Genomic DNA, 16290 nt, shown 5'->3' with positions numbered 1-16290 from the left:
TAATAAAAAAAATACATAAATAAAAAGCTTATGTAATATTTGACCTAGTTCTGGTCATAAACACAAAACAAACAGCTGATCAAAGGTTCAAAATGATATAAGAAACAAATCCATAAAACTTTAAACATCAATAAACTCAGACTGGAAATAAAAAACAGGATAGAAACAAGAGTTCAAATCCAAAATAAAAGTCCATGTGCACACACGTGTCAGGTGTCCTCCTCTCTGTTCAAACACAGCTGTGTCCACTGATCCTCAGCGCTGTGTTGTCCCGATGACACTGAAGGACACGCACAAACACAGCTGTGTTAACTCACCTGAGTCTGGGCCGGTTGGAGGTCGAAGGTCACAACAGAGCTGAGCTGAACTTCACCTGAAGGAATATTTCCACAAATCTGACTGGGGTGATCAAATGTACTCAGCAGGTAAACAGGTGAACAGGTGATGTCTTCAGGTACTGTGACAGAAAACAGACAAACAGAGAATCTGACAGCAGAGGATGAAGCTGTTTCTGATTAATAAAATATTGATCAGCTCATCAATCGATCCTCAGAGTACCTGAGACCTGGGCAGAGTGTGGACCTGAGACTTGACTTGTAACTGGTCTCGGCTGACGTGTCTTCATTGACTTGTGCTCAGGACTTGACCCTCGACCCGTCTCGACCCAGGACTAAATTTAGACTTCTCATCTAACTAGATTAAGACTTAGACTATCGACCAAACCTGAGACCTGATCTGGACTCGTCTTGACTGACTTAAAACTTTACTTATGACTTGTCTTTATTGACATGGACTTAACTAACCTGAGACTTGGACTCTTGACCAAACAGAGACTTGACTTGAGACTCGACTTCTACTGACTCAAGACTTTACTTGTAACCTGTCTTTATTGAAGTGAACTAAACTCACCTGAGACTTGGACTAACCTGAGACTTGGACTTGAGAATTGGGACTTGACCATGACTCACCTCGACTGACTCAAGAATTTAATTGTGACTTGTCTTCGTTGATGAGGACTAACCTGAGACTTTAGACTCGATGGAGACTTGGTTGTTATAGAAACACAATTGTGACTCCTGTGGATAATAAACTGATATGTGGACAGAGTTCAGCTCTTTCACCTTCAGCTCAGTGTGAATGATCCCGGTGTAAACTGTCCTGAGGTCAGTTAATGATTCTCAGTAACAGGCTGTTGGCCACGTGTGGATCATCGCTCTGTGTTGAAGATCTTTGACCTTCAGACTTACCCGGACCTGTTTGATTGACAGCTGTAGGTAAACACCTCATCAGGTCAAAACAACAGGTTGTTTTAACAGGAAGAAAAACTGGACTCTGATCCCAGGTCTGTGTTTTCTTCAGAACTCAGTTGAACCTCAGTCGTCTATCTTTCATTACTGCGATGATAGAAACACAGAAGATCAGCAGCTCCACTTTCATTTCCTTTGGTCATTTCCTGTCTGTCTGTGGTGGTTTGTGTCTTTGTGGTGGTTTTGAGTCTCTTTCCTGTGGTTTTGTGTCTTTGAGGTGGTTTCTGTGCAACTGAAATATGAAGAAACACTTCAAAATAAACATTAATTGAATTCGGTTGCAGATGATCTATATGAACTTGCTGATCCAGATCAGGACCTTCATACAGGTCCCCTGACCCCTCAGGGTCCTGGTCCTGGTCCTGGTGGACCCCTTCACATCTTAATGTGAAAAGTAGCTGCAGCTGTTTGACGGTTAGTGTAAAGTAAATGTTCTCAGTTACTGTGGTAACTGGCCTCTGGGGCTGGGGGTGTGGTGAGTGAGGTCACAGTGATGTCATAACTCTGTCTATCAGTGTCCTCCTGGTGGTGGGTGTGACCTCGTCAGCTGCAGTAAACAGGAAGTTTATCAGCATGTTATCAATGTGTGTGTGTTCAGTCCATTTTAACTTGTTAATTAATTTAATGTGCCTGAAAGTAAAAAACAAATGAAGCAGAAAAGAAGAAACTGAAACAGTCAGTAAGAATGTGGAGGTGTCAGTGTTACTGGCATTAGTGGTTTCACTTGTGGTTAAACTGGTTTATGTCTGGATAGGATGATCATATTTTATAATAATGTGAAGAGTCATCAACAACATATATGAAGACTAGCGTCTCTGGTCCTGGTCCTGGTTTATCCAGGATATGGTTCATGTCTCTGTATCACTCTAACATGATCCAGGTTTTACCGAGCTGAAGGTTTTTCTCAGAGCTTGACTTTTGGTTGATTTAAACACATTTATGCTCCAATATTAAGTGTATGTGCGTCACAGTGGATGTGTTGTTAGTGAGACTCTCCTCAGCCTCAGGTAGCAGCAGGTTACAGGTGTGACTCACCTGGAAAATTTCACAGAAAAAGAAACAAAAGAAAAATCTGCAGCTGGTTTTTGTTACCGTCATGTTACAATGGACGCCTGACTTCAGAGACAATAAACTTCCTGCTCCTCTTCTGGTCTGGAAACTTCAGAATAAATTCCCCTTCAGTGTAATGGAAACTTATTTATTTCCTTCACCAGAAACCAGAATCTACTTCCTGTTTGATTCCAGTATAACATCAGCTGACGAGAACCAGCTGTACAATTACTGTGTTCAGGTAAAGGCTCACCTGACAGGAAGCAGCTGATTTTCAGTCTAATGTCTTTGTCTCTTGAGTGTTAAACTGTAGCAAAGTTATGATAATCCAATTAGTTGCGTTAAGTTTATTATTGACCTTCACATGACTCCATCCTCTGGACTAAATGTAGTTTAAAAATAAAATTTTAACACTGAATCATTATCATTAATATACTATTAATTTCAACTGTTCTACTAAATAATGTTGAAATATGGTCATTAATGCTGTTGGGTGAGAATTTCAAATGTTAATTAAGAAGAAAAAACGTCTGAAGTTTTAACCGGGAGGCTTTTTCAACTGGAAAACACCAAACTCTTTATTCCTGGTTCAGACTGTGAGGTTACAATAATTTAATCATTAATCAAATGTCTTCTCTGTTTGATCCGTTTCTTCATCTGCTGCAGCACAACTTTGTCCCATCAGGTCACAGCTGAATAAACATTTAAACATTTCAAGATCAAATTGCTGAGTGCTGTGGTTTAGTGGAGTGAGACGAGGGCTCTTCTCATTATTTACCCGTTGCCGTGGTGACTCGTTACCCAGGAGCTCCACTGACGACGACTGCCTTTTCTTTTCATTCAAAGCACGAACCTCAATCAGAATGAACCGACTCTGATCAGCTGTTCTCAGGGAGAGTTCAGGGTTCAGGATTAGCGTTGTGTTAGCTTAGCATTGATCCCTCTGTAATTTACCAAATTATATGATTCTTTCCAGGAAACTTCCAAAGAGGTTTTCTGAAATAAACTGGAATTTTCAGACCTGTCAAAGTGTTGCTGTCAACACTGCGGCAGGTAGAGGGGGTGGAGTCAACAACCTGTTTCTTCCTGTGTCATTAAAGAGTAAAAAGAGCAGAGTTTCCAGCTGCTCTTACGTTACAGATTCTGATCATTGGTACTCAATATAATCAATAACTGATGAGCTCCTCCTAAAATGATGAACACACGAATGGACGCAGAGTATTTCTACTTTACTGCAGTGAAAGATCAGAGTGATGTCACAGACACCGACATGATGTCATTATGTTTTATTACTGTAGGGAATCACAGACCACAGCAGAGAACTGATGACATCACAGAAGCCACCCCCCCCCCCCCCCCCCCCCAAAGACCACAGCAGAGCTTCAATAAAAAGCACCAATCGCTGCTGACAACAGAGTCATGACACCCGTCTGCTCACAGACTGCAGGCCGCCTCCACACAAGGCATTCTGGGAAAGGAAGTTCTTTCTCTTTGATCCTGTACATTTTCTGATTCAGGCTGTTAACGATGCCGCGTCACATAGAGAGAACAGGCATCGTCATGGAGACTAAAATCACATTTAAACTGAAGCTCAGACGGCGGCCGGCAGTCTGAGCAGACAGGAGGTGGAACTCTGAGGTTCCAGCAGGTTCACAGGAGAACGAAAGAAAAGGAATAAAAGTCTCTTAAAAACAGCTGTTAAAATAAGATCCATTAAAATAAAGGCTACTATATATATATATGTATATTTAGCTTTAATCCCACCCACCCCTGAGTTACCCCGCCCATTCTAGCATTAACCCCGCCCCTCTCCTCCTGTCAGGATCAGCTGATGACAAACTCAAAACAAACCTCAGCTGTCACAGATGTTTGTGACTTGATTAACTAATTAATAACTGATTTATAAGTAATCACTTAATAATAATAATCAGTTAAAGGGCTTTAAGCAGGACAGCAGATAATTATTTTCACTAATTATTAATCAGCTCATGATTTTCTGGATGAAGTGAACGAGGCTCAGTCCGTTACTCACATTCTTATTCTAAAAGCTTTTCCTGAGCTTTCAACCACATCAGTTCTGTTTTCCTTCCAGATGAAGACTGTGAGACGTGGTTGAAAGCTCCGACAGAGGTAAGGTTATTTAATCTCCACAGTTTGTATCTTAGTGTCCTGATCAGTCTGATCCTGATCGGAGGAGAGCAGCGGCTCGGCGTTGTGATGTCACAGGAGGAAGGCGATGGTTAGATTGTTATTGTCGTGTGCGCTGATCAGCGATCAAGTGAGAAGAAGAAACATCGTCATCGTCGTCGTCACATCTGGAGGGAAAGCAGAGACATGAAGGATGAGAAAAACCTGTTCTCACCTGTCGAGTTTCAGCTGCTCAGACACCTGTGCGCTATGACCAGAGAGCATTATACTGAGAGCTGTGCCTGTACAGGTGTGTACAGGTGGGATCATGTGTGTCTGATACACCGCTCTGTATTTTTAACTCACCTGTACAGGAGCTTTGTGCAGCCATTTTTCTTTGTCCCCGCCCACCTTCATACAGGAGAACAGGTCACAGACTGTAGGTAACGCCAGACGCTCCTGAGAACAAAGAACAGTCAGAACGGTCTAAACTGTGGAGCCTGAAGCTCAGACCCAACAGATCCAAATCCCTCAGTGAATTTTTCCGTTGCCATGACAACTAGTCTGGTCCTGTTACCTGAGCCTGACTCCTCTTCTTCAGCAGCCACTTGTCTTCCTCCTCGGCGGGGTGGGGCTGACCTCCTGACCCCGGAGCAGGAGTCTGAGTCTTTCCTGGGAGGACCCAGAGCTCTGGATCCAGAGGGCACTGGAACAGGGAGGAGGAGGGCTTGAAGTCAGAGCTGTGGTCCTCCCTGCTGGCCTTCTCCGTCTCAGGAGCCACCCAGCCGGAGAGAGAGGAGGTGAGAGCCTTCAGAGGAGTCCTGCAGGAGGAGGAGGAGGAGGAAGAGGAGGAGGAGGAGGTCTTGGTGGGGTGGAGCCAGGCCTCCAGGATAGCTTGAACCTGAGGAGAGAAGAGTCCACAGTCACTCTACAGTCATGTGGATCTGTTCAGTCTGAATCAATCGAACTTTACAGGCAGGAAGAGCTTTTTGATGTTGAGGTTGTTTTCTACACCAGCGTGTCACATGTGGGATGGGTATCGGTAAGACTTTAACGATAATCTATCAATACCACTTATCGATTGGGTGTTTTAATAGTTCTCTTATCAGTGAGAAAAAAACAGACAAATGAAGAACAGAATTAACATTGCTTATTTTTCTCATATGTTCTCAATTAACATTAATACCGTCGTTACCTTCTGCTCCTGCTCTCTGTGGTGCAGGGTGGGTGGGGCTGTTTTCAAGGGTGTGGGGGTGTTTTTTTCGGTTGTGGGGGCGTTCTTGACCACGGGGACTCCGTTCTTGTCTCGCCCGTCCTGCTGCAGCAGCCAGACGTTCAGAGCTTCTTTCCCACAGTTCTCCTCACAGACGCACTCCGAGTAGGCGGAGCAAAGCTCGTTGGCCCTGCAGGTCTGCTGCACCGGAACCGCCTGCTGCAGCCACGCCTCCAGGGCCGTCACCGGGGCGACCGCAGGGGGCGCCGGGGTGGTGGGGCTTGAGGCGGGGCTGGTGGCAGGCGGGGTCTTCAGGCACTTGAGCTGGCCCAGGTTCTCGATCTCCAAGGCTTTGGTGGTCTGACAGCAGGAGGAGCAGTCGCCGGCCGGGGGGCTTGACCCCGCCAGCCAATCAGTGCACGCCCAGCCGTCCTCGAAGGGCTTCAACACCTGCCGCCACCGCTCGGCGTCTGAAATGGCCTCCATGGCTACAGTGGGTGGGGTGATGAGCCAGTCGTTCAGCTCCTCCTCCCCCCCTTCCTCCTCCTCCTCCTCAGGAGTGACGGTGAACTCTGATTCGTCGATCTTCTCGATGGAGAAGGAGGAGGAGGAGCTGCAGCTGCTGCTGGTCCTCTCCCTGCTGACGGGGGCTTGGTCCCGGAGCAGCCACGCCTCCAGGTCCCTGAGCTGACCCCAGGCCTGCAGGAAGTCCACCGAGGCCAGGACGGGACAGGAAGTCTGCACAGACGCACAGGAAGTAATTAAGTAATCAATTATCATTCTCTGCCTCAAACTGATTATTAGTAACTCTTTATTTCATGGGTTCAAACCTTCTGACGACGTCTCTCTCACCTTGCTCTCCTTGTGTGACATCAACCAATCCTGAGGGTTCTTGCTGGACTGGTAACTAATAGGAGCGCTGCTGGTTGGACGGGTTCCCAGCAGCCAGTCGCCCAGAGCTGCGACCTCGGTCTTCTGCAGAGACACAGATCCACAACGTCAGATCAGACTGATCCAAATCACACACAGCCACACTTTTACTTCATCTACCTGCCGGGTGGAGTTACCTGTTTCTTGGCTGCGATTGGACAAGTCTGCAGCTGACCTCTCTGGTGGGCGGGGATCTGAGAAGACATACCCTCAACAAGCTGCAAACAGGAAGTAGAGAAAATACTTAGTCAGGATCACAGTCTACAGAACACCTGTGTGTGTGTGTGTGTGTGTGTGTGTGTGTGTGTGTGTGTGTGTCTTACCTGTGCAGTGATGCTGCCGAATGAGGTGATGGCCTGTCTCAGAGAGCGAGTGTCGGCTTGGAAACTCATCTCAGGTGTTTCCTCTGGTGTCAGACTCAGAGAAGACAACCTGCACACACAGGAGGAGAAAACAAACACACCCATCAGTTACACACACACACACCTTCATCATCATCATCATCCTCTACACTAGCCCATTGCATCAAGTTAGAAACACCTGGTTTTCTCACCTGCACTGAACAGTCTCATGTTTAGTCTGTATCTGCGCACACTCAGTCAAACTGTCCCTTTAAGAGCAGCCGAATCAGCTGGGATAACTTCCTGTTTGCAATGCATCATGGATGTTCAGACAACCATCACTGAATTACTGTGATACTGAAGGAAACAGCTTCTTTTCTCTGGTGTCTAATTAGATTTCTGGAGCTTCATTCTGAAGGGACGTCAGAGATAATGACATCATCAGGAAGTGGAATCTGCAGCTATTTTGGTGTTATTATTAATATAATATATATATAACATTATGTTCTATGATAACCAGGTCTAGGTCTGTATCCTGCAGCTTTCACCCACACAGGGTACAACTCTTGTTTTAGTGTCTGGACGTGTCTGAACAGAGTCTCTGCAGACGACAGACTTTAACTCCAGACTGATGAAAACAACAAGATGAACATTTACAGATGAGTGTGTGAGGACTGTAATTAAGAACAGAGAAACAGTCATTTAGTGAATCCTCCCTCATCCTTTGTGTTTGGTGTTGCTGTCTGAGGGAGGTTCATGGATTCACTGCTGTGGTTCAGTGTAGAACAGAAGGAATGTGTGTGTGTGTGTGTGTGTGTGTGTATGTGTGTGTGTGTGTGTGTGTGTGTGTGTGTGTGTGTATTTACTTCTCCATGCAGCTGGTCAGCTGGTTGTTCAGGTCGTTACTGCTGTTGGAGTTCTGCAGCTGATGAGCGATGATGTCAAACTGACCCCGGAGCTGAAACAGAGCAGAGAGTCAGGACCAGAGACATGAAGAGGAACCAGAACTCAGGACTTCTTCTGACAGACTGAAATGTGTCCGTATCACTGAGGATCAAAGACGTATTTCAGTCATGATTTCTCCAGTTTTACAGTGTTTTATTTAGAGCATGTTCTTGCTCCACTCTTTGTGTTCCTATTACCACATGTTCTAAATGTTTCACGTTCTTGTGCTGGCTCTGGTTATGATGAGCTGAAGCCAGTTTTCTCTGGGATCTCTGACTGAACTTGTCGTGTTAAGTTTCTTTGGATATCTTGAAGACATTCAAATAAAATGTGTGATAATTAATATTATTGTAATGATTATGATTGTTCAATTACCCAGTGCAGTTGGTGCAGCTGCTGCTGCAGAGTTTCAGCCTTGAGTTGTTCCAGCAGCTCGATCTGACCCAGCAGCCAAACCTCTCTGCAGCGCAGCGCCTCCTGCTGACGACTCACACAGCTCTGCAGCTCCGAACGCACCTGAGACACACAGGTGAGAGACACAGGTGAGACAGGTAATAATAAGGCTGAGCTGAGGAATTCCTAGAGAGGTTCTATAACAAAACAATGACTTGAGAAAATAATAAAGAACAAAAACAGGAACAAAAACAGACACGGGATCATCAGAGGAACTTCACTGCTGATCGTAGCTCTTCAGTTGCTGACCAAAGTCTCTTAACTGCTAACCTCCGTGTTCTACTATCACACACTCAGCAGATTAATCAGTGAAGAAAATAAGTGTTAGCTGCAGCTGCAGTCACATGACACAGTGCTGAACAATCAGCTCACACCGCGACATCACAGACAACAAGGTCTTTGTTTTTAAAAATGACAGTGTGAGGTTTCATTTACCTGTGAGCTCAACAACACTGAACTGAACCAGATCACAGAGTCCACAACACCGCACTGAAACAGATCACAGCAGAGTCCACAACACCGCCTGAACCAGATCACAGCAGAGTCCACAACACCGCACCGATCCAGATCACAGCAGAGTCCACAACACCGCACAAACCAGATCACAGCAGAGTCCAGAGTCCAGTAACTGAAGCAGTTCTCAGTCCATCAGTGATATGAGCTGGTCTCTCTCTCCTCCACTCTTTTATATTCTGACTCTACCACACCCTGCTGTCTCTCTCTACGCAGTCTTTAATGTGCTGACTCTACCAGCTCCACCTCCGGTCACGTTTCTTTATCACACACACACACAACATGATCCGACCTGTCAATGGGTAATGGAGCCTGGATTACCATGGCAACCGCAGGTGGAGGACAGAACAATGTGAGGACTTATGTAGGTGTTTCTGTGACCACACACACACACACACACACAGCGTGAGTCAGCAGTGATGAGGGGAGGCTGATGAATGTCTGACTGATGGAGGATCAGACTGAACCAGAACCAGCAGCAGCTTCAGCTATTGACGTCACCCAGTTCTAACGCTGCGACCCGGTTTCAATGAGCTAGCAGATTAGCTACAGGTTGTCGGCATTAATTAGCTTCATTAACGGTAATGGTGAGGGATGTCAGCTGATCACAGACCTGAACTGAAGCTTTATTTAAAACTTTATTCGCCAATAAATGATGAAAGTTGAACTTGATGAGAGTCAGTTCAGATTTACCGACACGTGACGTGAACAGAGAGTCAGCTGGTTCAGCTCCTGAACCTGAGACCATCACCTGTGTTTACAGGCTCTTATCAGCAGCTGATTCAGCAGCACAGGAAGGTACAGAGGCAGATACAGTTTCCTATTGGCCGCTCACTCTCGTTAATTTCTCTTTTTACTGCAGCTTTTTCCATTTTCATTTTCTTCTCCAACAAGTAAAACGACATGTGACGACAGCAGCAGCTGGAGTTTAAAAACACAGCATCTCCGCACGCTTCATCCAACTCTGATCAGCAGGTTTACACATTTGATTACAGACAGTGAGACATTGATGAGGATGATGAGGATGATTAAGGTGCTCACCTCTCGGGCGTTTTCTCTCAGCTGCTGCTCGGCCTTCGTCACACCATTGATGGCATCCTCCAGCTGACCCTGGGCCTGCCGGCACTGCTTCAGCCCGCTCGCTGCTGCTGCCGCCTCCACCGACGGCATCCTGGACAGGAAACAGGAAACAGAAAGGACACAGTGTCAAAATAAAAGAGGTCAAACTGGATCTGGACTCAAACTGAGACACAGACCTAAAGGAGACTCAAAGACCAGATTCCTCCTGAAGGTCATGTGACATTTTTCTGCTAAATTTACCAATTACTGTTTTAGTTTGTTTTAATTTAGTAAAATTGATCCTGTGATTGGATCAGTGAAACAGCAGCATGAGGCGGAAACTCAGTGCTTCTGTAAATAAATGTGGTGTTTGAGGGGATTTTACCAAAACTTCAGCTCAACACAAAACAACCTCTGTGTCCAAATCCCCTCCGGAGTTTAGAGTTAAAAGCTTCCTCTCAGTTCTCTCGCCTGAATGCTTCATGTTGTAATTTCTGTTTTCAACACTGATGGTGAAACAAAAAGGGGGAAACACGAGGAGAAAGTTTCTACTTTCTCTTCTGTTTTCTTGGCTAACACTGCACTCTATCCTCCTCCTTCACTTCTGCTCTTCACTTTATTTTAGTCAACATAAATATTATTTACAGCATCACCTGATTTGTTTCCCGTTACTGGCTCGCACGTTACTTTCTGCATTAAGAGTCTATCTTTTGTATTATGCCTCCACATATATGTATATCACAATATCTCCACCCTGAGCTACAGTGTTGAATGATGGCCGGAAAGTGTTTTTGGAGAACATTGTGATGTCACAGCGATGTTGACATTTGACCTTTTTGAATATAAAATGTCACTTCATTGTTTTATCCTGTTAAACATAAATTGTGTCATAATTATCAAATTAATTCTTAAGTTATGGCCAAAAAACATGTTTAGTGAGGTCACAGCGACCTTCATCTTTGACCTTTGACCTCCAAATTTTAATCAGTTCACCCTTGACTCCAGGTGAATGTTTGTACCAAATTTGTAGGAATTCACCCGAAGGCGTTCCCGTGGAAACGCCTTCAGGAGAACAGGACTGACGACCTGAGAACAGACGTCACATGATGTTTTTAGGGCGAATGAAAACTGATGATGTCACTGTGAGGTCACGTGATCACAGGCTGAATCCTGCGGGACTGAAACTTCAGCGCCTGTTGTGTTCAGGTTTTTCTGTCCTCACACTGCGACTGATCCAGCTGACCACAGATCAGTCTCAGCTGACACTCACGATGTTTGTAAACACAGCTGCTTTGTGCTCTGTGACTGGTCGGAGGACGGGGTGGTCACCAGGATCCACTGGGATTAAACCAGTTAAACCACTAAACTATTTTCAGACACGGTTGGTCAACGGTCCTCACTAATATAGAAACATCTGACAACGTCCAGAGACACTGGTTCAGTACTGCACAATGTACTGTCAGACATCATGAAGTACAATAGAAACATAATGGAGTACTACACAGACACTGGAAAGTACTTACAAACACGGTGGGGTACTTCCAGAGATACATGGTGGAGTACCTCCAGGTGTGGTGGAGTACTTGGTGACAAAGTACTTCAAAGACAGTGATGTGTTTTCAGACATGATGAGGAAGTACTCCAAGTGTCTGTAAAGACACAGTGAAGTACTTCCAGATACTGTGTACTTCCAACACAGTGAGGTACTTTCTGATATCGTGGAGTACTTCCACACAACTGAAGTACTTCCAGGTACCATGGAGTACTTCTTGAAGTGAAGTACTTCCAGATACCATGGAGTACTTCCTGAAGTGAAGTACTTCCAGACACCGTTGAGTACTTCCTGAAGTGAAGTACTTCCAGATACCTTGGAGTACTTCCACAGACAGTGAAGTACCTCCAGATACCATGGAGTACTTCCAGACAAGTGAACTACTTCCAGATACCATGGAGTACTTCCAGACAAGTGAAGTAATTCCAGATACCATGGAGTACTTCCACAGACAGTGAAGTACTTCCAGGTACCATGGAATACTTCCTGACAAGTGAAGTACTTCCAGATATCGTGGAGTACTTCCACACACAGTGAAGTACTTCCAGATATCTTGGAGTACTTCCACAGACAGTGAAGTACTTCCAGATACCATGGAGTACTTCTTGAAGTGAAGTACTTCCAGATATCTTTGAGTACTTCCACAGACAGTGAAGTACTTCCAGATATCTTGGAGTACTTCCACAGACAGTGAAGTACTTCCAGATACCATGGAGTACTTCTTGAAGTGAAGTACTTCCAGACACCTTGGAGTACTTCCACAGACAGTGAAGTACTTCCAGATACCATGGAGTACTTCCTGAAGTGAAGTACTTCCAGACACCGTGGAGTACTTCCACAGACAGTGAAGTACTTCCAGGTACCATGGAATACTTCCTGACAAGTGAAGTACTTCCAGATATCGTGGAGTACTTCCACACACAGTGAAGTACTTCCAGATATCTTGGAGTACTTCCACAGACAGTGAAGTACTTCCAGATACCATGGAGTACTTCTTGAAGTGAAGTACTTCCAGATATCTTTGAGTACTTCCACAGACAGTGAAGTACTTCCAGATATCTTGGAGTACTTCCACAGACAGTGAAGTACTTCCAGATACCATGGAGTACTTCTTGAAGTGAAGTACTTCCAGACACCTTGGAGTACTTCCACAGACAGTGAAGTACTTCCAGATACCATGGAGTACTTCCTGAAGTGAAGTACTTCCAGACACCGTGGAGTACTTCCTGAAGTGAAGTACTTCCAGATACCTTGGAGTACCTCCACAGACAGTGAAGTACTTCCAGATACCATGGAGTACTTCCAGAAAAGTGAAGTACTTCCAGATACCATGGAGTACTTCCTGAAGTGAAGTACTTCCAGATACCATGGAGTACTTCCACACACAGTGGAGTACTTTCTGATACTGTGGAGTACTTCTGGACACAATGAAGTACTTTCTGATACCGTGGAGTACTTCCACACACAGTGAAGTACTTCCAGATACCATGGAGTACTTCTTGACAAGTGAAGTACTTCCAGATACCGTGGAGTACTTCCACACACAGTGAAGTACTTCCAGATACCATGGAGTACTTCTTGACAAGTGAAGTACTTCCAGATACCGTGGAGTACTTCCACACACAGTGAAGTACTTCCAGATACCATGGAGTACTTCCAGACAACTGAAGTACTTCCAGACACTGTAGAGTACTTCTTGACAAGTGAAGTACTCCCAGATACTGTAGAGTACTTCCTGACAGAGTGAAGTACTTACAGATACCATTGGGTACTTCCAACACAGTTAAATACTTCCAGACAGAAGCAGTGAGGTACTTCTAGACTACTACTACATCTAGTACTCCACTGTGGTTGTACTGTCTAGGGAGTATGGAGCAATTACTTTCAGATGTTTTGAAGTACTTTTATATATCTCATTTCCTTCTTATTTATCATCCAGCTGTTGTCATTAACATACATTTGTCGATCTGTTGCTATGGAAACTACACTGATATGAAACTGATCAAACACATTGAATAATGTGTCTTGGCGGTGGTTGGTCAGTGGGGAGGAGGGCTGAGGGTGCGGTGGTGTTTCAGTATCAGCTGTGAACAGAGTCGGTCGGCAACTAAACGAGCCGCTGATAAGAACCACGCTTCACTTTCTCTGAGGGAAAACAACAGGCTGACCTTTGACCTCCACGCTGTGTTTACAACAGTGAGCAGATTAAACTGAAGGCTTGTCAAGCAGAGAAGGAACTTGAACTTTTTCCACTGTCACACTGTGAATAACAGAAACTCAGCAGGAACATTAACATCTAAAATTATTCATCAAGTACATTATTTTATTTGCAAAAACATCACATCTATGTCCGTACTTTCCAGCTGTGTATCATAATTATTCATAGTAATGTCATTTATCAATTAATGTGATCTGTAAAAATGTTTGAGCCCTTTGTAAAAGTTATTTAAGAATTTCTAATTCCTTGAAGAAACAGAGCTCAATGTTTTAAAGACATGAAAACCTGCAGACGCCTCGTTAAAGCCAAAACACAAGAACAACGACACAGACGCCTGGAAAAATGAAAATCGCTCAGAATACTTTTACAGATTAAACCTGTGACTAACGACGAGCTTTGATTCTGGTGAATCTTCAGATTATTTTCTATATTCTTCATGCAAAAGGTAAAAACACCCAAAGCAAATTCCCAGAAGTTTTTTATCTGAGTATTAACAGTGACAAAGTAACCGAGTACATTTACTCCAGTGCTGTACCCAAGTACACTTTACTTTTAGTACTTCTATTTTCTGCTACTTTATACACTTATATTTTATCTGACAGCTGGAGTTACCAAACCTGTAATTATTTCATAAACATGAAGCAGTGTTATAGATTAAACTAATTAACAGTAAATATAGCAGTTAAAATCACCTCCACCAGCTTCAACAGTACAGTACTACTTACACAGTACTGCATCCCTAATGATAACACATGATAACATACTGTACACTGTCACAGCACAGTTTGCTGATAACACCGGATCTTTACTTGTATCAGAGTATTTTGAGCTCAGTGTTTCTACTAATACCTAAGTAAACACTAGCTCAGATAATTATAAGCTTTATTTTATTTTAAACTTCAGTTTGAAAGACGAAAATCACATTATTTTCTGTCTCACAGCAGAGTTTCCCAATAACAGCACTGCAGCAGGTTCATTTTCTATCTTATCTGCATCTTATACAATCAATAACTCCAACAACAGAGCCATGTGGAAGCTAACCCGGCAGCTAACCCGGCGAATAAAGTCGGTAAATCCTCCGGTACCGTACCTCATGTTGCTGGTAAAAAAAATCACCTGGCACAGACCGTGAAAACAGACGCTTGTGTCGGATCCGGTTTCTGCGGCGGACACCGATATATAACCGGTCTTTGTTTGGTTTTCTTCAGTCGCGGTCAGAGTTCAGAGGAATGAGGAAACCATGCTCCGCCTGTCCGCCATCACTGCCTGTCGGCCCGCACGTACTCTCACCGGGGGGAGGGCCCAGCTGGGGGGGGGGGCGGATAACAGCGTGAACTCTTCAAGTATATTCAAGCCTAACATTAACGCCCATATTACATATGTTAGCGATTAGCTAAGATATGACAGAGCCCGGTGTATATAGCTGATAACTCTGCTGCACATTAACCCAGAGTGAACGTGACATGCAGCTGTCTCAGTTTCAGCTCGCAAAACTCCATACAAAAACTATACACGTTTATTTTTGTCAGGTTTTTCCGACAGGGTGCACAGCTGGAAGAACAACTGCACACTTTCCCTAAGTCTGAAAGGTTCCCCCAGTAAATTCGGCATACACATTATCCACCAGGAACCACTTTATTTATTAAACTTTTACAGCCAAAGTGCATGTCCCTTACCAAGGTCTCTGACTCGGGGTCACTTATCAGCTGTGAGTCGTGGTGGAAAGCGACAGAGATGAGGAATCAGACAGTAAAGGTGACATCTTTTTACAGAGTGCCGAAATACAGAGTGGATCCAAGTTATTAATAAAATAATTTTAAAAAACTGCTGTTACACCAAGCAAAACCTCCCCGATCAGCAGGGGATGCAAATGTGAAGATTTTAGAGGGAGTTTGGTTTCGGACTCCCACGTAACGAGAATGTGTGTATCGTGTTAAACCTGAGACAAAAACTGAATAAGTACCGGAACAGGAAGATTAAAACCGTTTTGATGACAGAAAATCTAGTTTATCACGAAATGTTTTGTCACCAGCTGGAGGTCACGCCGTATGTTTAGCTAGGTTAGCTCAGCGATGCTACATCATGGACTTTAGCAGTCGACAGGGACGTTATTAAAACTTAACAACAACTAAACACGGTGACATCTTGACTCTATGAAGTCAAATGAAACAGCATGGCTTCCTAAAGCTGGGGAGGTTCTGGTTCTGTAGCGGTCAGAGTTAGCGGCTAACTAACTAGCTAACTAAACTAGCTCCGACATTAGCGGCGTCACCGGAGCCGTTTTTTTTCTGAGCCGCAGCCGGTTAAACTCACCGCGTGCCTCTGCTGTGGACTCTCGACTTCGATGTCATTAATAATCCAGGTGAGATCTGCGACACGTTGAACTGAGAAAAACCTCCGTTTTGTGCCGGTTTTGTTTCCACCGGCCGGAACCCAATGTCACGATCACGTCAAGGAAAAAAAACAAAACATGGAAAGAACCACACAAACGAGGCGGGGAAGTATCGCGAGAACTGAAGCAACGTCTCGTTATTCAGTGCGAGCCTGCCCCCTGCTGGTCATCGGCTGCAGGAACATACTAT

At 44.5% G+C, this 16290-nt stretch overlaps 1 protein-coding gene across 3 annotated transcripts; it reads right to left on the bottom strand.

Moving 5' to 3' along the window:
• Nucleotides 1-3704: 3704 nt before the first annotated feature.
• ncoa4 (nuclear receptor coactivator 4) lies at nt 3705-16181 on the bottom strand. Of its 3 annotated transcripts, none has more exons than XM_056395812.1 (11): nt 16022-16181; nt 9921-10050; nt 8289-8429; nt 7835-7926; nt 6951-7059; nt 6765-6845; nt 6550-6672; nt 5680-6435; nt 5062-5385; nt 4851-4943; nt 3705-4672 (listed from the first exon to the last, which is right to left on the bottom strand). In XM_056395812.1, the coding sequence occupies exons 1-11, from the start codon at nt 16057-16059 to the stop codon at nt 4667-4669; spliced, it is 1893 nt and encodes a 630-aa protein (XP_056251787.1). In that variant the 5' UTR covers nt 16060-16181; the 3' UTR covers nt 3705-4666. The 3 variants fall into 3 exon arrangements, with proteins under 3 accessions (XP_056251787.1, XP_056251789.1, XP_056251788.1); XM_056395814.1 differs by lacking the exon at nt 16022-16181 and adding an exon at nt 14836-14975; XM_056395813.1 differs by lacking the exon at nt 16022-16181 and adding an exon at nt 14799-14968.
• Nucleotides 16182-16290: the final 109 nt, after the last annotated feature.

This window comes from Seriola aureovittata, chromosome 14, assembly GCF_021018895.1.
Source record: "Seriola aureovittata isolate HTS-2021-v1 ecotype China chromosome 14, ASM2101889v1, whole genome shotgun sequence".
Lineage (NCBI taxonomy): Eukaryota > Metazoa > Chordata > Actinopteri > Carangiformes > Carangidae > Seriola > Seriola aureovittata.
This window is presented reverse-complemented; position numbering and strand designations above follow the sequence as displayed.